The 21,875-nt window shown below is 43.5% G+C and overlaps 1 protein-coding gene across 5 annotated transcripts in view; it reads left to right on the forward strand.

Moving 5' to 3' along the window:
* abca3b (ATP-binding cassette, sub-family A (ABC1), member 3b) overlaps nucleotides 1–21,875 on the forward strand; it is a 118,101-nt gene that overhangs the window by 21,222 nt on the left and 75,004 nt on the right. For all 5 annotated transcript variants that reach the window (XM_078240429.1, XM_078240428.1, XM_078240426.1 and 2 more), the window contains 5 exons: nucleotides 3,895–4,060; nucleotides 5,544–5,803; nucleotides 7,567–7,683; nucleotides 13,081–13,201; nucleotides 15,120–15,293. In XM_078240429.1, the coding sequence (XP_078096555.1) occupies nucleotides 3,895–4,060; nucleotides 5,544–5,803; nucleotides 7,567–7,683; nucleotides 13,081–13,201; nucleotides 15,120–15,293 (838 nt within the window). The remainder of the gene's footprint in view (nucleotides 1–3,894; nucleotides 4,061–5,543; nucleotides 5,804–7,566; nucleotides 7,684–13,080; nucleotides 13,202–15,119; nucleotides 15,294–21,875) is intronic.

Consider the following 21,875-nt stretch of genomic DNA (forward strand, 5'->3'; position numbering starts at 1 on the left):
TGAGCATGGAGGTGTTGATAAGTAGGAATTCCAACCAATAGTGATTTAATTATTTTGTTACTTAAACCTCTTTGAAACCATCGAGAATTCTGGAATATTCTTTACTGCCTCTTTGAAGTTTGCTAGTAGAAGGCTCTTTCATGCCAGAATTTGAGATCCCCAGGGTCCCGGGTTCGATTCCCGGCTCGGGTCACTGTCTGTTTTGCATTCTCCTCGTGTCTGCGTGGGTTTCCTCCGGGTGCTCCGGTTTCCTCCCACAGTCCAAAGATGTGCAGGTTAGGCTGATTGGCCAGGTTAAAAATTGCCCCTTAGAGTCCTGAGATGCGTAGGTTAGAGGGATTAGCAGGTAAAATATGTGGGGGTAGGGCCTGGGTGGAATTGTGGTCGGTGCAGACTCGATGGGCCGAATGGCCTCCTTCTGCACTGTAGGGATTCTATGATTCTATGATTCTATGACAAAGAATTGCTGGAACATTAGATAATTTGTTCTTTGTTCACTTACACATAGAACAGGAGTCAGCAATGTACAGAGAGTTGGGGCTGATATCAGAGTGTTACTCCGTAGACTGTTCTGTCCTCAGTTCTGTGCTAACAGGATGCAATTTCAATCTAGAGTGAAAGTGCTCATTGCAATGGGCAATAGGAGCATGGGAACACCACCACCTACAATTTTCTCTCCAGGTCACACAACATCCTACCTTGGAACTATATTATTGTTCCTTCATTGTCTCTGGAACCAAATATTGGAATTCCCTCCTCGTTAGTACTGTGGGTGTACTATATGAGATGGTTTAAGCAGGTACCTCACAACCATCACTCATGGACAATTAGGCATAGGGAATGAATCCTGGCCTTTCCAGTGTTGCTCACATCCCATGAATGAATAAAACGTAACCATGATGCCCAGGACCTCTGTTTCTGAAAGCAAGGCTGACTGTGGGAGGAGGATCACAGTGTGAGGAACATAGGAATTAGGAGCAGAAGTAGGCAAATTCAGCCCTTCGAGCTGCTCCACCATTCAATCAGATCATGGTTGATCTCTCCCTGGTCTCAAATCCACCTCCCCACCTGTTCCCCATATCCCTTTATCCCCCTTTTTATTGGAAATATATCTATCTCCTTCTTGAAACTATTTAATGATTCAGACTCCACCGCGCCATGGGGCAGCAAGTTCCCCAAATTCACCACTTTCTGTGAGAAGTAGTTCCTCCTCATCTCATTTTTAAATCTGCCACCTCTCAACCTATACCAGTGACCTCTTGTTTGAGATTGCTCCACAAGAGGAAACATTTGGTCTACGTTTACTTTATCAATCCCTTTTGAAATTTTATATACCTTGATCAGATCCCCTCTCATCCTTCTAAACTCCAACAAGTGTAAGTCCAAACTATGTAATCTCTCCTCATACATCAGCCCTTTTATCCCTGGAACAATCTGGTGAACCTCCTCTGAACTGCCTCCAACGTCACCGCATCCTTCCTCAAATATGGAGACCAAAACTGGACACAGTACTCCAGATGTGGTTTCACCAACAGCTTATATAATTGCTACAACACTTTCTCTATTTTTACACTCCAGACCATTTGCAATAAATTCCAGCATCCCATTTGCCTTTTTTATTATATGCTGTATCTGTACATGAGAACATTAGAGCATAAGGAGCAGGAGTAGGCTATCTGGCCCCTCAAGCCTACTCCGCCATTCAATAAGATCATGGCTGATCTTTTCGTGGACTCAGCTCCACTTACCCGCCCACTCACTATAACTCTTAATTTACTGTTCAAAAATTTATCTATCCTTGCCTTAAAAACATTCAATAAGGTAGCCATATACTGACTCTCTGCAATTCATGAACAAAGACCCCAGATCCCTTTGCCCAGATGCATTTTGGATCTGCTTTCCATTTAGGTAATAGTTTACCTATGAAAAACCAAGCAACGTACCTTAATGACTATTGGCCAGTAACTCTGACATCCATCATTATGAGGTGCTTCGAAAGGTTAGTCATGGCTTGAATCAATTCCAGCCTCCCGGACTACCTGGATCCACTACAGTTTTCCTACTGCCGCAACAGGTCCACAGCAGACGCCATTTCCCTGGCCCTGCACTCAACCCTGGAACATCTAGATAACAAGGACACCCATGTCAGACTCCTATTTATTGACTACAGCTCAGCCTTCAACACTATTATTCCCACGAAACTCATCTCCAAACTCCGTGGCCTGGGCCTCGGCACCTCCCTCTGCCACTGGATCCTGAACTTCCTAACTCACAGACCACAATCAGTAAGGATAGGCAACAGCATCTCCTCCATGATAATCCTCAACACCGGTGCCCCACAAGGCTGTGTTCTCAGTTCCCTACTATACTCCTTATACACCTATGACTGTGAGGCCAAATTCCCCTCCAATTCGATTTTCAAGTTTGCTGACGACACCACTGTAGTGGGTCGGATCTCAAACAATGACGAGACAGAGTACAGGAATGAGATAGAGAATCTGATGAACTGGTGTGGCAACAATAATCTCTCCCTCAATGTCAACAAAACAAAGGAGATTATCATCGACTTCAGGAAGCATAAAGGAGAACATGCCCCTGTCTACATCAATGGGGACGAAGTAGAAAGGGTTGAGAGCTTCAAGTTTTTAGGTGTCCAGATCACCAACAACCTGTCCTGGTTTTCCCCCCATGCTGACACTATAGTTAAGAAAGCCCACCAACGCCTCTACTTTCTCAGAAGACTAAGGAAATTTGGCATGTCAGCTATGACTCTCACCAACTTTTACAGATGTACCATAGAAAGCATTCTTTCTGGTTGTATCACAGCTTGGTAGGGCTTCTGCTCTGCCCAAGATAGCAAGAAACTACAAAAGGTCGTGAATGTAGCCCAATCCATCACGCAAACCAGCCTCTCATCCATTGACTCTGTGTACACTTCCCGCTGCCTCGGAAAAGCAGCCAGCATAATTAAGGACCCCACGGACCCCAGACATTCTCTCTTCCACCTTCTTCCTTTGGGAAAAAGATACAAAAGTCTGAGGTCACGTACCAACCGACTCGAGAACAGCTTCTTCCCTGCTGCTATCAGACTTTTGAATGGACTTAGCTTGGACTTAAGTTGATTTTTCTCAACACCCTAGCTATGACTGTAACACTACATTCTGCATTCTCTCATTTCCTTCTCTATGAACGGTATGTTTTGTCTGTATAGCACGCAAGGAACAATACTTTTCACTGTATACTAATACATGTGACAATAATAAGTCAAATCAAATCAACTTTTCTATTTTTTCTGCCAAAATGGACAACCTCTCACTGGCAGTCTACTTCCATGAGTTTGTCTTCCATTCAATTCAGATGTATGCAGCCATGGAAAGTTGTACTGGAGTTGGCTGCTTTGTTGGGTAAATGGATAACCTAAAATATCAGCTGAAACAGGTAGAGATTGGCACTTAGTCCCAGTTAGAGCCCTCCACCCTCAACTTTAATGTTCTTAATTGGTTGTCCATTATATTGGGATGTGACTAGAATAATCGAAACCAGCAATACAAACCTAAACAAATTCCTCTAATTCATCTCTCAAGTTATTTTTCTGCAGTAGGCATGGTGTTAGTGTGTGTTGCTTTAAATCAGGGTGTTTTGAACTGTGCAGCCTGGGCTACAGAGATCTGGGCAATCTGACCACCTTTTGTTAATCTTTCTTACTTGCTGGTTTGTTCTGGGCAGGGAGATTTTGGACAGCCCTTTCTGCGTATCACTTGGTGTTAAATAAGCATTGGCTAAATGCAAATTAACGGGAATCTTTTATGAGGAAATTATTTGCTTCAATTATGTTGGTTGAGAGATGAAGGACAGTCAGAATTCTCACATAATTTTTAATTTTTGTCTTTTTAGGTTAAGTACCACCTAAGGTTTAAATACAGTCCTCTGAACGCGCCCCTTGGGGACGTAAGTTCTCTGAATCCAAACCGAGATAGGGACTGGCAAACTCAGTTCCTTTTCCCACTCTTCCAGGTACCTGGACCTCGTGAGCAGTACTTCAAGGATGGAGGCAGTCCAGGTGAGCAAACAGCACTGGCCCTTCTGCAGTTTCACTCATACAGGTGAGCAGGCCAGGTGGACAGAGAACTTAAAATCTGGACACCCCTGTCCTGTGTCCTAACGACTTCCATTGGTGTGGGGTCAGAGAGAAATGTATATTTCCTTGATGTGAGTTATGCGCCAGTCTGATTCTGCACCCTGCTGCCCTAAGCTGGATTGGCTGTGGAGCTTCTGTTGTCCGTTATTATGCAAATTCTGCCTTGTATCTGATTTTTTTTTCCTGATGTTTGTCTTGCTGTTACATCTTATTCTTCCTGTTGTTATGCATTTCATCTACAACAGGGAAGATGCTGATCTCTCTCCAGTTTTAGCTTTTGTGTTGCTTGCCAGAACTTGCTGAGTGACCGACCATCACAATTACTATTTATGTGCCTGCCATCAAATCTGCCTTGACATTTCAGATTGTGACTAGAAGGACAAACTCCAGTGGTGGAAATCTCTGCCGCTGTTCCTCTGCTTCCCCAAACTCCTATTTTAGCCACTTAAAAGAAGTTTGATTCCTGTAGTGCTTCTCACAACATGATGAAATATCTTGAAGTGTCAGTCCCTGCTGTAATGTGAGAAACCCAATGAACAATTTGTGTGCGGCAAGCTCCCACCAGCAGCAATGAGATAATGGACAGATAATTTGCTTTTAACGATGGCTAGTTGAAGGATAAATATTGTTGAGGACATCAGAATGCAGCCTGCTGTTCTTTGAATACTGTCTTGAGATCCTTTATATTTGTAGAGTGGGCAGACAGGGACCTTAACATCTCATCTGAAAGACAGCACTTCCAACAGTGCAGCACTCCTCCAGCATCACCCTGGATCTTGGATTCAAGTGTCTGGAGTGGGACTTGAATCCGTAACCCCCTTGGAGATTAGTGCGACCCACTGAGTCATGGCTGGGACCTACATGCCCTGATGTTGCCCCTTGCATCCACTCACACAATATGTACAGATAAACTTCACAAGTTATCTATTTAACATGTATTACTATTTAGTAATCAAGGAAGTAAATATGATCGACTATCAGATTACAAAAATCATACAACAATCAAAAGCACACACATGCACTCTACTTTTTGTCTTACTATTTTATTAATAACTATATAGAAAGATTGAAGTTCACACACCTGGCATGTGATTATGAACATTAAGATCACCCGACTGCTGAATCACTGTATTTCTGATTCATAAATAAAAAATTAGCCACATCTGGATTCCCAATTCATCACATGTGGCTAACATTTTGGACAATGCTATAATAGTTTAATTACAGCAGTATTAAAATAATGAGTCATACATAAGTGACTATCTTTACTGTAGCGTGAATATAATGATTTATTACTGTGTTCTGATAAAATTGTAATATTTTCAGAACACTGAATGTTTTTGATTGTTATCCTATTTCACAGTGCAGTTTATACGTTGTATTTCTGTGCGTTGGTTTTTCTAAGGTTATTACCGGGAGGGCTTCCTGGCGACACAACTTGCAACAGACAGAGCCATTATCAAGTATCACGCCAGCAGCGAAGCTGCCAAACTCCTTCCATTGTTTCCAATAGAAATGCTACGGTTCCCCTTCCCCCCCTACATTGATGACATCTTCATTTTGGCAATCCAAACACAGCTTTCACTGCTAGTCATGCTGAGCTTCACCTACACGGCACTTAATGTCACCAAAGCAATTGTATTAGAAAAGGAAACCAAGCAAAAGGTAAAATGCAGTGTGTCTGTGTATGTACTCATCTATGTGTATGTGTGTGTCTGTGTGCACCTGTGTGCCTACACTCCTGTATGTGTACACCCATGCGGGACTGTACTTAAGAATGTACTTGGATGCGAGCAGGTCTCTTTGCGTGTATGCATACATGCACAAAACCATGTCTTTGTGCATTTATTTGCATGTGTGTGCATGTGTGTCTGTGTCATGATCACAAACAGCACTTCCTCAAAGTGGTTCAAGAGCTAAAAATTTGTGAACTGTGTAAGAATTTAATTTATGAGTAGTTCGAATTGAGCAGGACAAGCATTAATCTTAAGATAAAAAGGTTAACTTATTACAAAAGCCACTGCTGAAAGTTACAAATGTACAAGTGATAAAGTTCATTTCCTTTTCTTTTTCCTGATTTTGACAACAGTTTGTGTGAACGTCAACTTTGAAACCTCGCTGGACAAGCTATCACCTATTCATAATGAATGCTTTCAAATAAAGTGCCAGATAGTGGGGCATCTCGAACAGGTGCCAGAGTGTGGTGACTAGCGGGTTTTCACAGTAACTTCATTGCAGTGTTAATGTAAGCCTACTTGTGACACCAGTAAATGAGCTAAAGAGAAACTTCTTGCAGTTCAAAATTTGGCTCTTTTCACAACGGATTAAATCCAGGACTCAGCACAAATTTGGCTTTGACTCATTTCGCAATGGCCAAGATCCAGGACAAGACGCTTTATCTGTCGCAACCACTTAAAAAGCATTTTCTTAAAGTGATCCATGAGCTAGGAGTTTGTGTCATGTGTATGTAGCCCCTTTTTAATTAATGAATCGTTTCATCTGAGAAACACGAACCTAGCAGATGAACTTTAGTATTTGACGTGATGGAAAGGTTAGTTTATTATAAAAACAACTGCTGAAAATTACTTGTGTAAAAGTGATGAAGTTACTGACTAAAATACAGATAGGTTTAAAGCAGATGAGAAAAAGAGATACTTCAAGTTGAGATTTCAAATCTGTGAGATATTGTTGCAGGCCTATTTCTTGAGTGCCTTTCTTTCTTAAGTGAAGATGTTGAAACTTGAGGTTTGTTGAGCAGCGGTGATGGCTTCTGCAGTCAACCTGTCAGCCTCTCCCGGGTGGATACAGCTGGTCAGAAGATTTTTAGGAGAGAGAGAGAGAGAAGGTTTCCTATTGCCCACTGCTGCTGTGGTTAAGGCACCTGCAGATTGCCTGGATATTTTCAGCAGATTTAGCTGTTGATTTCTTAATTCTTTATTTGCTGTCCTCCCTTGGCCAAGAACCTTCTGTAAAATTGTTTCTCGGAGTTCTTCCTGGGGTTCTGCAAGAAATGGCTGTTCACAGTCAGACTTTTTACTGTTTAAAAACTTAAGATGGTTGCCATACTGTGTCCTGGAGAAAATGTCAAGTCATCTTGGTAAGTGGTAATTTAGCAACCAGACGTCTCCTTATCAGCTAGGGTCAAGGTTTTCACACCTTCAGGGAAAGTCATTGTCTACTTGACGACTCATTAAATTTCAAATCTTTTTATGCCTGGGGTATAATCCACTTAAAGCTTTCTGGAAGCTTGATCACAATGCAGTTGAAAAGATCAGATAACTTCTGGCAGCCATTTTGAAGGCGTCTTGTGTCCATTTAAAAATGAAGATTGTACTTTTCCCCAAATCTACATCTCAACTACATGTTCATGATGTGCACGGGTGCTTGTTTGTGGTTCTGATGGCCTATTGCCTTGTTTTTGTTTTCAGGAGTACATGAAGATGATGGGACTTAACAACTGGCTGATTTGGCTGGCCTGGTTCTTCAAGTTCTTTCTTTTTCTCACAATTTCAGTCTTACTCATGACTATACTGTTTTGTGTGAAGGTATGTGTTTGTTTCAAGCACTATTTTTAGGGTTTCGCCATTTTCACTCTTCTATTGTTGCAGCTTCCAGTTGTGGCAGTGGGTAGCACTCTCGCTTTTTGAGCCTGAATGCAGAGACCTGAGCACAAAATATACGCTGACACTCTACTGCGGGACTGAGGTACTGCACAGAGGTATGGTCTTTTGTATGAGGTGTTAAACTGAGGCCCTGCAAGGTGGACATACTACCTGGAGATTTCCCCAGTCTGGGACAATAGTTATGCCTCAGTCACCCCTAAAAGTGGCAAGGATTATAGACAGTAAGAAGTTTAACAACACCAGGTTAAAGTCCAACAGGTTTATTTGGTAGCAAAAGCCACACAAGCTTTCGGAGCTCTAAGCCCCTTCTTCAGGTGAGTGGGAATTCTGTTCACAAACAGAGCTTATAAAGACACAGACTCAATTTACATGAATAATGGTTGGAATGCGAATACTTACAACTAATCAAGTCTTTAAGAAACAAAACAATGTGAGTGGAGAGAGCATCAAGACAGGCTAAAAAGATGTGTATTGTCTCCAGACAAGACAGCCAGTGAAACTCTGCAGGTCCACGCAACTGTGGGAGTTACAAATAGTGTGACATGAACCCAATATCCCGGTTGAGGCCGTCCTCGTGTGTGCAGAACTTGGCTATCAGTTTCTGCTCAGCGACTCTGCGCTGTCGTGTGTCGCGAAGGCCGCCTTGGAGAACGCTTACCCGAATATCAGAGGCCGAATGCCCGTGACCGCTGAAGTGCTCCCCAACAGGAAGAGAACAGTCTTGCCTGGTGATTGTCGAGCGGTGTTCATTCATCCGTTGTCGCAGCGTCTGCATAGTTTCCCCAATGTACCATGCCTCGGGACACCCTTTCTTGCAGCGTATCAGGTAGACAACGTTGGCCGAATTGCAAGAGTATGTACCGTGTACCTGGTGGATGGTGTTCTCATGTGAGATGATGGCATCTGTGTCGATGATCCGGCACGTCTTGCAGAGGTTGCTGTGGCAGGGTTGTGTGGTGTCATGGTCACTGTTCTCCTGAAGGCTGGGTAGTTTGCTGCGGACAATGGTCTGTTTGAGGTTGTGCGGTTGTTTGAAGGCAAGAAGTGGGGGTGTGGGGATGGCCTTGGCGAGATGTTCGTCTTCATCAATGACATGTTGAAGGCTCCGGAGGAGGGTTCATGTCACACTATTTGTAACTCCCACAGTTGCGTGGACCTGCAGAGTTTCACTGGCTGTCTTGTCTGGAGACAATACACATCTTTTTAGCCTGTCTTGATGCTCTCTCCACTCGCATTGTTTTGTTTCTTAAAGACTTGATTAGTTGTAAGTATTCGCATTCCAACCATTATTCATGTAAATTGAGTCTGTGTCTTTATAAGCTCTGTTTGTGAACAGAATTCCCACTCACCTGAAGAAGGGGCTTAGAGCTCCGAAAGCTTGTGTGGCTTTTGCTACCAAATAAACCTGTTGGACTTTAACCTGGTGTTGTTAAACTTCTTACTGTGTTTACCCCAGTCCAACGCCGGCATCTCCACATAAGGATTATAGAGTCATAGAGGTTTACAGCATGGAAACAGGCCCTTCGGCCCAACTTGTCCATGCGCCCTTTTTTTTTAAAAAACCCCTAAGCTAATCCCAATTGCCAGCATTTGGCCCATATCCCTCTGTACCCATCTTACCCATGTAACTATCTAAATGCTTTTTAAAAGACAAAATTGTACCCGCCTCTACTACTACCTCTGGCAGCTTGTTCCAGACACTCGCCACCCTCTGTTTTAAAAAAGTGCTTCTCTAGACACTTTTGTATCTCTCACCTTAAACCTATGCCCTCTAGTTTTAGACTCCCCTACCTTTGGGAAAAGATATTGACTATCAAGCTGATCTGTGCCCTTCATTATTTTATAGACTTCTATAAAATCACCCCTCACCTTCCTACGCTCCAGAGAAAAAAGTCCCAGTCTAGCCAGCCTCTCCTTATAACTCAAATCATCAAATCCCGGTAGCATCCTAGTAAATCTTTTCTGCACTCTTTCTAGTTTAATAGGATGACCAGAACTGCACACAGTATTCCAAGTGTGGTCTTACCAATGTCTTGTACAACTTCAACAAGACATTCCAACTCCTGTATTCAATGTTCTGACCGATGAAACCAAGCATGCCAAATGCCTTCTTCACCACTCTGTCCACCTGTGACTCCACTTTCAAGGAGCTATGAACATGTACCCCTAGATCTGTTTGTTCTGTAACTCTCCCCAATGCCCTACCATTAACTGAGTAAGTCCTGCCCTGGTTTAATCTACCAAAATGCATCACCTCGTATTTGTCTAAATTAAACTCCATCTGCCATTCGTCAGCCCACTAGCCCAATTGATCAAGATCCCATTGCAATTGGAGAAAACTTTCTTCACTGTCCACTATGCCACCAATCTTAATGTCATCTGCAAACTTACTAACCAGTAAGTTAGTGGGAAGCCAGAGGATTGGGAAGCCTTTAAAAAGCGAGCAGAGGACAACTAAAAAAGCAATAAGGGGGGAGAAGATGAAATATGAGTGTAAGCTAGCTAGTAATATAAAAGAAGATAGGAAGAGGTTTTTTCAATGTATAAAAGGTAAAGGAGAGGGAAAAATAGCCATTGGACCACTGGAAAATGAGGCTGGAGAAGTAATAATAGGAAACAAAGCAATGGCAGAGGAACTGAATAGTTACTTTGCATCAGTCTTCACATGGAAGACACCAGTAGGATGCCAGAGCTCCAGAAGAGTCAGGGGGCACAGGTGAGTGTAGTGACCATCATTAAGGAAAAGGTTCTGGGGAAACTGAAAGGTCTGAAGGTGGATAAATCACCTGGACCGGATGGACTACACCCCAGGGTTCTAAAAGAGATAGCTGAGGAAATTGTGGAGGCATTGGTAATGATCTTTCAGGAATCACTGGAGGCAGGGAGGGTACCAGAGGACTGGAAAGCAGCGAATGTAACACCGCTGTTTAAGAAGGGAGGGAGGCAGCAGATGGGAAATTATAGGCCGGTTAGCCTGACTTCGGTCATTGGCAAGATTTTAGAGTCCATTATTAAAGATGAGATCGTAGAGTACTTGGAATGCATGATAAAGTAGGACTGAGTCAGCACGGCTTTGTCAAGGGGAGGTCATGTCTGACAAATCTGTTAGAGTTCTTTGAGGAGGTAACAAGGAAGTTAGATAAAGGAGAACCAGTGGACGTGATTTATTTAGATTTCCAGAAGGCCTTTGATAAGGTGCCACATAGGAGACTGTTAAATAAATTAAGTGCCCATGGTGTTAAGGGGAAGATCCTGGCATGGATAGAGGATTGGCTGACTGGCAGAAGGCAGAGAGTGGGAATAAAGGGGTCTTTCTCAGGATGGCAGCCGGTGACTAGTGGTGTGCCTCAGGGGTCAGTGCTGGGACCATAACTTTTCACAATATACATTAACGATTTGGAGAAAGGAACTGAAAGCATTGTTGCTAAGTTTGCAGTTGATTCAAAGATATGTAATGGGACAGGTAGTATTGAGGAAGCAGGGGGACTGCAGAAGGGCTTGGACAGGTTAGGAGAGTGGGCAAAGAAGTGGCTGATGGAATACAATGTGGAAAAGTGTGAGGCTATGCACTTTGAAAGGAGGAATGGAGGCATAGACTATTTTCTAAATGGGAAAATGCTTAGGAAATCAGAAACACAAAAGGACTTGGGAGTCATTGTTCAAGATTCTCTTAAGGTTAACGCGCAGGTTCAGTTAGGAAGTTAGGAAGGCAAATGCAATGTTAGCATTCATGTCGAGAGGGCTAGAATACAAGAGCAGGGATGTACTTCTGAAGCTGTATAAGGCTCTGGTCAGACCCCATTTGGAGTATTGTGAGCAGTTTTGGGCCCCAGATCTAAGGAAGGATGTGCTGGCCTTGGAAAGAGTCCAGAGGAGGTTCACATGAATGATCCCTGGAATGAAGAGCTTGTCGTATGAGGAACGGGTCTGTACTCGTTGGAATTTAGAAGGATGAGGGGGATCTTATTGAAACTTACAGGATACTGCGAGACCTGGATAGAGTGGACGTGGAGAGGATGTTTCCACCAGTAGGAAAAACTATAACCAGAGGGCACAACCTCAGGCTAATGGGACGATCCTTTAAAACAGAGATGAGGAGGAATTTCTTCAGCCAGAGAGTGGTGAATCTGTGGAACTCTGCTGCAGAAGGCTGTGGAGGCCAGGTCATTGAGTGTCTTTAAGACAGAGATAGATAGGTTCTTGATTAATAAGGGGATCAGGGGTTATGGGGAAAAGGCGGGAGAATGAGGTGAGAAAAATATCAGCTATGATTGAATGGTGGAGCAGACTCGATGGGCCGAGTGGCCTAATTCTGCTCCTATGTCTTATGGTCTTATGGTCTTAAAACTGATTGTCTCTCACATTACTGTTTGTGGGAACTTGCTAGGCATAAATTGGCTGCCATATTTCCTGCATTAAACAGCGACCATACTTCAAAAGTACTTCATTGGCTGTAAAGCCGTTTGGGACATCCTAAGGTTGTGAAAGGTGCTGTATAAGTGCAAGGCTTTTTTTCTTCCTTTACCGCCTTAATGATGCAGATGGATATATGAGTTCTCAGTACACCTTGTATGGTGGGAGGGGCTTCTTACTATATCCACAGGCCTGCTGGGATGGTGCAGGCTAAGAGTGGACAACAGCAGCAGAAACCTGAAGGGTAATAGGTATAGCCTTGGGCCATTTAATATGGTCCTAGTGTAACCTCTCTTAAAGTTTATATTCACATCAGTTAAGAAGGTGATCTGATTGAGGAGCTTAAAAGGCTGTGGAACTTTTAATCATTGGTGTGTTAGGGGTAAGAGTCTGTAAGTGATTTGGTTGATTTGTCAGCAATGGGGTGAGAGTGATGGGTGTATTTAATAGTAATGGGGCTGGATTTGATTTGATTTATTATTGTCACATGTATTAACATACAGTGAAAAGTATTGTTTCTTGCGTGCTGCACAGACAAAGCATACCGTTCATAGAGAAGAAAACAAGACAGTGCAGGATGTAGTGTTACAGTCATAGCTGGGGGGTAGAGAAAGGTCAAATTAATGCAAGGTAGGCCCATTGAAAAGTCTGATGGCAGCCGGCAAGAAGCTGTTAGTGTCAGGAGGTGGGTCTGCCAGTGATGGGGGTGAAGTGATGGGGGGATTATTTAGTGATGAGTTTGGAGATGCGTGCGAATTGCTCAGTGATGGGGTTGGAGGAGTAGGGGGCAGTGGGTGTGTCAGTAATGGGATTGGAGTGAGGGAGGTGACAGCCTGATGTGTTTATTGGTTCCAGTAACTGCGTGGACTGTGACTGCTTGTTTTTACAAACTGTGTTGCTCTGCAGGTGTCTGAACAGGGAGCAGTGCTGAACTACAGTGACCCCACCCTCTTATTTGCGTTTCTCCTAATGTTTGCGATCTCCACAATTTCATTCAGCTTCATGATCAGCGTCTTCTTCTCCCAAGGTACACGCCCCTCCGTCTGTCCCAGGCACAGTAATGGATTGCATTTTGTTTTGCCTGTTATTGAAAAATAAAATATACTACACAGAGCTAGTAACATTTCAGTGATTTATTTCTTACTTAGAGTCTAGCTTTTTAAGCGTGATAATAAGGAGCAGAGTAAGGGTGTGCTTATCTACACAGTTTGCAGTAACCAGTACAAACATTGAGACAGACTGTGGTTCCTCCTCAATGTTGTTAAAGGAATTAGGTGCAATAAGATCGGATAGATCCCTGACACCTGTATTAAGGAGCATTCTCTGGCTGGTATTGTGAGGTTACACAGATTGACAGAACTGCATCAGATATCATCCTATTAGAGAGAAAAGATCCTTGCGCAGAAAGCTTGCTGTGTAAAATAATTTCTCCTGCTCTCACCTCTGGTTATTTGGCCATTGGGAAGCGACAACTGATTTATCTGTTTTGATCCTTGTTTTATTTTAACCTCAAGTGAATTTTGCATCCAACAGCAACCTGGGTGTAGCACAGAGAAGCTGATGTTCCTTCATCCTCCATTTCTTCTCTCCTCTCTCTCCATACTGATTGCTCTAGGTAACCGTACGTTATTAGCATCAGATATCAGTCTTATTTAACTACCCTGCCAGCCCCTTTCCATTCTCAGAAGCTCATTGAGGGCTTTTCCTATCAGACACAGTCCAGTGTGAGCTTTTACACTGCTGGGCAAGACAGAGAAGCAGATCTGCACAGAAACAGTCATAGAGTTTGGATACTTAACAATGGGGCCTGGGTACGATGCTCTTTCGGAGAGTTGGTGTAGACTTGATGAGCCACACCACGTAAAGGAATTTTAAAAAAGTGGATAGATTGGGGAAGTTGAGCTGTTCTCTTTATAGATGAGAAAGTTCAGAGGAGATTTGATAGAGGTCTTCAAAATGATGAGGATTCTGGATAGAGTAGATAGGGAGAAACAGTGGGAGAAGGGCCATGAACTTGGAACTCATTTCACAAGGCATGGTTGAAGCGAACAGTGCCTTTAGGAGGACCTTAGACAACCAGTTGAAGGAGAAGGGAATGGATGATTATGACCACAGATCCAGATTAGAAAAGACAGGAGACTCAAGTGGAGCAGGAACATCAGCATGGACTGAGCATTGGCTTGTCTCAGTACCAAATACCCTGTGTAATCTACGACATAATGTGGAGATGCCGGCGTTATCGTAATCTACAACAACCAGCGGACACTGATTTTAAGCGATTGGCAAAAGACCTGATGGCAACATAAGGAAAACCTTTTTAGGCACCAAGTGTTTAGGATCTGGAATATACTGTCTGAGAGTGTAGTGGAAGCAGATTAAATTGTGGCTTTCAAAGGGGAATTGAATAAACACCTACAATTAAAAGATTTGAAGGGCAATGAGCAAAGGTTGGGCAGTGGGACTGGGTGAGAAGTTCTTATAGAGAGTTGACACAAACATGACAGGTTGAATGGCTCCATCTGTGCTGTAACCATTCTATAATTCTACATTGGTTGCAAATCAATGGAAAATTTGTGCTGGACTCCAGGATTGCTGTCAACTGATCTTTTTGCCAGTTCAATAACCAGAGAATCCTGGTGCCTGTGTGATATCCCAGTCCATGTTGGATGAACGTATTTTCAGCCACTTGGATGAGGTGTTCCAGAGTGGGATCAATGCAGTTTATTACCTTCTGGGGGAGAAAAGTGGGAAAGATATTAAAGATATTAGGGGTGGGTACTGTGAGGTGGCTGTATTACAGTCACACATGTCCCAGTACCGGCCATCTTTGAAGGTACAGTATCCTTCACTAGCATTAGTACAGATAGAAGGTCTGGTAAATCAATCTACCCATTGCATGATGAGGTGTGTGTCTGATTTTTATCTGATTTTTTCTCTCTTTGCAGCCAACGTAGGTGCTGCAGCTAGTGGATTCCTGTATTTCTTTTCTTACATCCCCTACTTCTTCATCGCGCCGCGTTACCATTCGATGACGACAGCCCAGAAAGTGGCATCCTGCTTGATCTCAAACGTTGGAATGGCGCTGGGCTGCCAGGTAATTGGCATGTTCGAAGGGAAAGGTAAGAGCAATGAGATTCTGTGTCGGCACTTGCTGTTTTATTCATTCGTTGGTGATTTATCAAGTGTCAGCTCAGGTTTGTGGCAGCTCTCATTTCTGAAACCCAGTCCTGGACAAGCACACAGTCTAGGCTGACACGTCACCACAGTGTTGGGGAAGATCTTAAACTGAGGCCCTGACGCCCTCTCAGGTGGATGTGAAAGATCCCACAGTACTATTTTGAAGAAGAGCAGGGCAGTTCTCCCTGGTGCCCTGGTCAACATTTATTTAATTATCAAAAACAGATTGATTAGTTGGTAATCCCATTGCTGTTTGTAGAATTTTGTTGTGTGCAAATTGGCTGCTGTGTTTCATGCATTACACCAGTGACCACAGTTGAGAAGTACTTCATTGGTTGTAAAATGCTTTGGTCTGTCTTGAGGTCATAAAAGGTGCTAGATAGATGCAAGTCCTTTCTCATCTTTTGACTCCTTAAAACAGTCCTTGTCCCAAGGAGCGAGGTCAGTTTGTGCAATCGGTAACGTTGGATGGTCAGCCATCACTTAAGTCTTTCCTTACACGGCTCTCGCTCTCCAGATTGCTTTCCCTCTCCCCTCATTATTGGGATTGACCACATGGTTTTGCAGCTGCACCTGCCGTTGAATCATAGATCATAGAATCCCTATAGTGCAGAAGGAGGCCATTCGGCCCATCAAGCCTGCACCAATCACAATCCCATCCAGGCCCTATCCCCATAACCCCATGCATTTACCCTAGCTCAGTGGTTCCCAAAGGGTGTGGCGCGCCACACTGGTGCGGCGAGAGAGGATGGCAAGTGTGGTGGGAAGATTCAAGGACAATCAAAGAAACATTTAAACATGGTTTAAACAAGAATTGTTTTATACTTTCTGGATGTCCCATGATCATATTATAAAGTAGTTGTGTTCTATGTTATGAATCAAGCACTGCTAGGAGTTGTTTTTTTTTTGTTTTTGAGTGTATTTCTTATAAATAAAAAATTCAGTGTGGCGCGAGCAAATTTTTATTCCAAAAGTGCGGCCCAGTGAAAAAAGTTTGGGAACCACTGCCCTAGCTAGTCCCCCTAACACTAAGGGGCAATTTAGCATGGCCAATCCACCTAATCTGCACACGTTTGGACTGTGGGAGGAACTCCGAGATCGGATCACTTATTTTTCTGACCATTCTGACCATTAATTTGTATTGAACATTTATAATTATGGCACTGAAACCTCCTGTCACTGAGCACTAATGAAAAGATGGCCCTTTGCAGTTTTCCCTGGAAATAATCTGTTAAAAATTAGTGAACTGAACTCTTTCAAATACTAATGCAATTTATGACTATTGCCAGCTTTCCCTAGTTGTTTCAAGGACATAATGTGATGCCCGTTGCCAGTTGACTGCATGATGCATCTTACTGTGATGAAATTGCTGGAATTACTGTCCATTACTGTCAGCTCTTTTCTCTCCTTACAGATGCTGCCAGACCTGCTGTGATTTTCCAGCATTTTCTCTTTTAGTTTCAGATTCCAGCATCCGCAATAATTTGCTTTTATCCAGACACTTTTCTGGATTGGCTGAAGCAGCCTCACTTTGCTTCCTCACAGTTCTGTCCTAGCATAGAGCACTCCAGGAGATGTTACATGGCCACACCCAGCACAGCTCCAAACCTGTCTTTAAATACTTTTTTTCCATACATCTTTTTCCATTTTCCTTATCCTTCTTTGAAATTTACCTTTCCAAGAATATAAAGATCTTTTTGTTCTCCTTATGGCCACTACTTTCAGGTAAATAAAAATGTAATAGCTCACATTTATTTATGACCTTTCCAAGTCTCTGTAATGTTGTTGCCATTACAGAGATTTGGTTAAGGGAAGGACAGAATTGGCAGCTTAACATTCCAGGCAGACTGGTGCAGAAGGTGAAGTCACATGGGATCAGAGGTGAGCTGGCAAGGAGGATACAAAACTGGCTCGGTCAAAGAAGACAGAGGGTAGCAGTGGAAGGGTGCGTTTCTGAATGGAGGGCTGTGACAAGTGGTGTTCCTCAGGGATCAGTGCTGGGATCTTTGCTGTTTGTAATATATATAAATGATTTGGAGGAAAATGTAACTGGATTGATTAGTAAGTTTGCGGACGACACAAAGGTTGGTGGATTTGCGGATAGCGATGAGGACCATCAGAGGATACAGCAGGATATAGATCGGTTAGAGACTTGGACGGAGAGATGGCAGATAGAGTTTAATCCGGACAAATGTGAGGTAATGCATTTTGGAAGGTCTAATACAGATAGCAAATATACAGTAAATGGCAGAACCCTTAGGAGTATTGATAGGCAAAGAGATCTGGGTGTGCAGGTACACAGGTCACTGAAAGTGGCAATGCAGGTGGAGAAGGTAGTCAAGAAAGCATACGGCATGGGGTATTGAGTTTAAAAATTGGCAAGTCATGTTGACGCTTTATAGAACCTTAGTGAGGCCGCACTTGGAATATAGTGTTCAATTCTGGTCGCCACACTACCAGAAGGATGTGGAGGCTTTGGAGAGGCTACAGAAAAGATTTACCAGGATGTTGCCTGGTATGGAGGGCATTAGCTATGAGGTTGATTTGTTCTCACTGGAGCGACAGAGGTTGAGGGGAGACCTGATAGAAGTCGACAAGATTATGAGAGGCATGGACAGAATGGATAGTCAGAAGCTTTTTCCCAGGGTGGAAGAGTCAATTACTAGGGAGCATAGGTTTAAGGTGCGAGGGGCAAGTTTTAAAAGAGATGTACGAGGCAAATGTTTTACACAGAGAGTGGTGGGTGCCTGGAACTCGTTGCCGGGGGAGGTAGTGGAAGCGGACACGGTAGTGACTTTTAAGGGGCGTCTTGACAAGTACATGAATGAGATGGGAATAGAGGGATATGGTCCCCGGAAGCGTAGGAGGTTTTAGTTAAGTCAGGCAGCATGGTCGGTGCAGACTTGGAGGGCCAAAGGGCCTGTTCCTGTGCTGCAATTTTCTTTGCTCTTTGATACAGATGTTTCAGGCGGGATAGAGGGGGATGTAAAAGGGGTGGGGGAGTTGCACTACTGGTTAAGGAGAATATCACAGCTGTACTCCGGGAGAACACCTCGGAGGGCTCGTACAGCGAGGCAATATGGGTAGAGCTCAGGAATAGGAAAGGTATAGTTACAATGTTGGGGGTTTACTGTAGGCCACCCAACTGCCAGCAGGAGATAGAGGAACAGATGTGTAGGCAGATTTTGGCAAGGTGTAAAAGTAACAGGATTGTTGTGGTGAGAGATTTTAACTTCCCCTATATTGATTGGGACTTACTTAGTGCTGGGGGTGTGGATGGGGCAGGGTTTGTAAGGAGCATCCAGGAGGGCTTCTTGAAACAGTATGTAGATAGACCAACTAGGGAAGGGGCCATACTGGACCTGGTATTGGGGAATGAGCCCACTCACCTGAAGAAGGGGCTTAAGGCTCCGAAAGCTTGTGGCTTTTGCTACCAAATAAACCTGTTGGACTTTAACCTGGTGTTGTTAAACCTCTTATTGGGGAATGAGCTCAGCCAGGTGGTCAATGTTTCAGTAGGGGAGCAGTTCGGGAACAGTGACCACAATTCAGTAAGCTTTAAGGTACTGATAGATAAAGATAAGTGTAGTCCTCAAGTTAAGGTGCTAAATTGGGGGAAGGCTAATTACAACAATATTAGGCAGGAACTGAAGAATGTAGATTGGGGGCAGATGTTTGAGGGCAAATTAACATCTGGCATGTGGGAGGTTTTCAAGTGTGAGTTGATAGGGATTCAGGACCGGCACATTCCTGTAAGGATGAAGGATAAGTATGGCAAATTTTGGGAACCTTGGATAACGAGAGATATTGTGAGCCTAGTCAAAGAGAAAAAGGAAGCATTTACCAAAGCTAGGAGGCTGGGAACACACAAAGCAAGTGTAGAATACAAGGAAAATAGAAAGAAACTTAAGCAAGGAGTAAGGAGAGCTAAAAGGGGTCACGAAAAAGCATTGACCTGCAGGATTAAGGAAAATCCCAAGGCTTTTTATACATATGTAAAGATCAAGGGGGTAGCCAGGGAGAGGGTTGGCCCACTCATGGACAAGGGAGGGAATCTATGCGTGGAGCCAAAGGAAATGGGTGAGGTATTAAATGAGTACTTTGTGTCAGTATTCACCAAAGAGAAGGAGTTGGTGGATGATGAGTCTGCGAAAAGATGTGTAGATAGTTTGAGCCATGTTGAGATCAGAAAGGAGGAGGTATTGGGGTTCTTGAGAAACATTAAGGTAGACAAGTCCCCAGGGCCTGATGGGATATACCCCAGAATACTGAGAGAGGCAAGGGAGGAAATTGCTGGGGCTAGAGAGAAATCTTTGTATCCTCATTGGCTACAGGGGAGGCTCCAGAGGATTGGAGAATAGCCAATGTTGTTCCTTTATTTAAGAAGGGTAGCAAGAATAATTCAGGTAATTACAGGCCAGTGAGCCTAACATCAGTGGTAAGGAAATTATTGGAGAGGATTCTTCGAGACAGGATTTATTCCCACTTGAAAATAAGTGGACGTATTAGTGAGAAGCAACATTTTGGGAAGGGGAGGTCGTGTCTCACGAACTTGATCGAGTTTTTCGAGGAAGTGACAGAGGTGATTGATGAGGGTAGGGCAGTGGATGTTGTCCACGTGGACTTCAGTAAGGCCTTTGACAAGGTCCCTCATGGCAGACTGGTGCAGAACGTGAAGTCGCATGGGATCAGAGGTGAGCTGGCAAGGTGGTTACAAAACTGGCTCAGTCAAAGAAGACAGAGGGTAGCAGTGGAACAGTGCATTTCTGAATGGAGAGCTGTGACAAGTGGCATTCCTCAGGGATCAGTGCTGGGACCTTTGCTGTTTGTAATATATATAAATGATTTGGAGGAAAATGTAACTGGTTTGATTAGTAAGTTTGCGGACGACACAAAGGTTGGTGGATTTGCGGATAGCGATGAGGACCACCAGAGGATATAGCAGGATATAGATCAATTGGAGACTTGGGCGGAGAGATGGCAGATGGAGTTTAATCCAGATTAATGTGAGGTAATGCATTTTGGAAGGTCTAATACAGATAGCAAATATACAGTAAATGGCAGAACCCTTAAGAGTATCGATAGGAAAGGGATCTGGATGTACAGGTACACAGGTCACTGAAAGTGGTAATGCAGGTGGAGAAGGTAGTCAATAAGGCATACGGCATGCTTGCCTTCATCGGCCGGGGCATTCAGTTTAAAAATTGGCAAGTCATGTTGCAGCTTTATCGAACCTTAGTTAGGCCACACTTGGAATATAGTGTTCAATTCTGGTCGCCACACTACCAGAAGGATGTGGAGGCTTTGGAGAGGGTACAGAAAAGATTTACCAGGATGTTGCCTGGTATGGAGGGTATTAGCTATGAGGAGAGGTTGGAGAAACTTGGTTTGTTCTCATTGAGATGACGGAGGTTGAGGGGCGACCTGATAGAAGTCTACAAGATTATGAGAAGCATGGACAGAGTGGATAGTCAGAAGCTTTTTCCCAGGTGGAAGAGTCAATTACTAGAGGGCACAGGTTTAAGGTGCGAGGGGCAAGGTTTAAAGGAGATGTACGAGGCAGATTTTTTACACAGAGAGTAGTGGGTGCCTGGAACTCATTGCCGGTGGAGGTAGTGGAAGCGGATACGGTAGTGACTTTTAAGGGGCGTCTTGACAAATACATGAATAGGATGGGAATAGAGGGATATGGTCCCCGGAAGGGTAGGGGGTTTTAGTTCAGTCGGGCAGCATAGTAGGTGCAGGCTTGGAGGGCTGAAGGGCCTGTTCCTGTGCTGTAGTTTTCTTTGTTCTTTGTTCTTTGTCCTTTTCCAAATTGTAAACCCTTCTTTCCTTTGAATTTTAATAACACAATCCAACAAATTTTATTTACCTCCTATTGCAAATTTCTACCCATGTCTTACTTGTAGATCATCCAATTTGGCTCTGGTCACTTCCGGTGCCTGCTTTTCACACCTAGTCTCTTTGATATCCTCAGCCCTGTAGACACTTGTTCTCCAGCTTAATTAAATTAGTCACACACACACACACACACACACACACACAAACGCATGCCCCGCACAAACCTGCTTCACAGAATACCTCAATAGACCCAAAATTATTTTTGAAATATTTTCATGTTGCAATCTTCCAGTCTCGGATGCTCTCACTAATCTACTTATCCCATCCTTTATTCAGCATGTGATAACACCACCTGCTTTTCATTTTGCCTGCCCTTCCTGAATATCAAATATCCTTGAACATTCAGTTCCCAGCCTTGTCACCTTGCAGCCACGTCTCCATAACTGCAATTAGTGTTTACCTATTAATTTCCATTTGTGCTGTCAATTCATCTATCTTATTGTAAATGCTTTGTGCATTCAGATAGTGCCTTTAAATCTGTTGTTTAATTATTTGTGCAACCTCTAGCCTTATTTGCTGGTGCACTTTTAAGTTTGTATGCCCTGTCCCTTCCTGCCACACTCAGATAATCAATTCCCTTTTCACTGCCTTGCTCCCTTGCCCTATTCTCTCTCTTTAATTTG

This window comes from Mustelus asterias, chromosome 23, assembly GCF_964213995.1.
Source record: "Mustelus asterias chromosome 23, sMusAst1.hap1.1, whole genome shotgun sequence".
Taxonomy (NCBI): domain Eukaryota; kingdom Metazoa; phylum Chordata; class Chondrichthyes; order Carcharhiniformes; family Triakidae; genus Mustelus; species Mustelus asterias.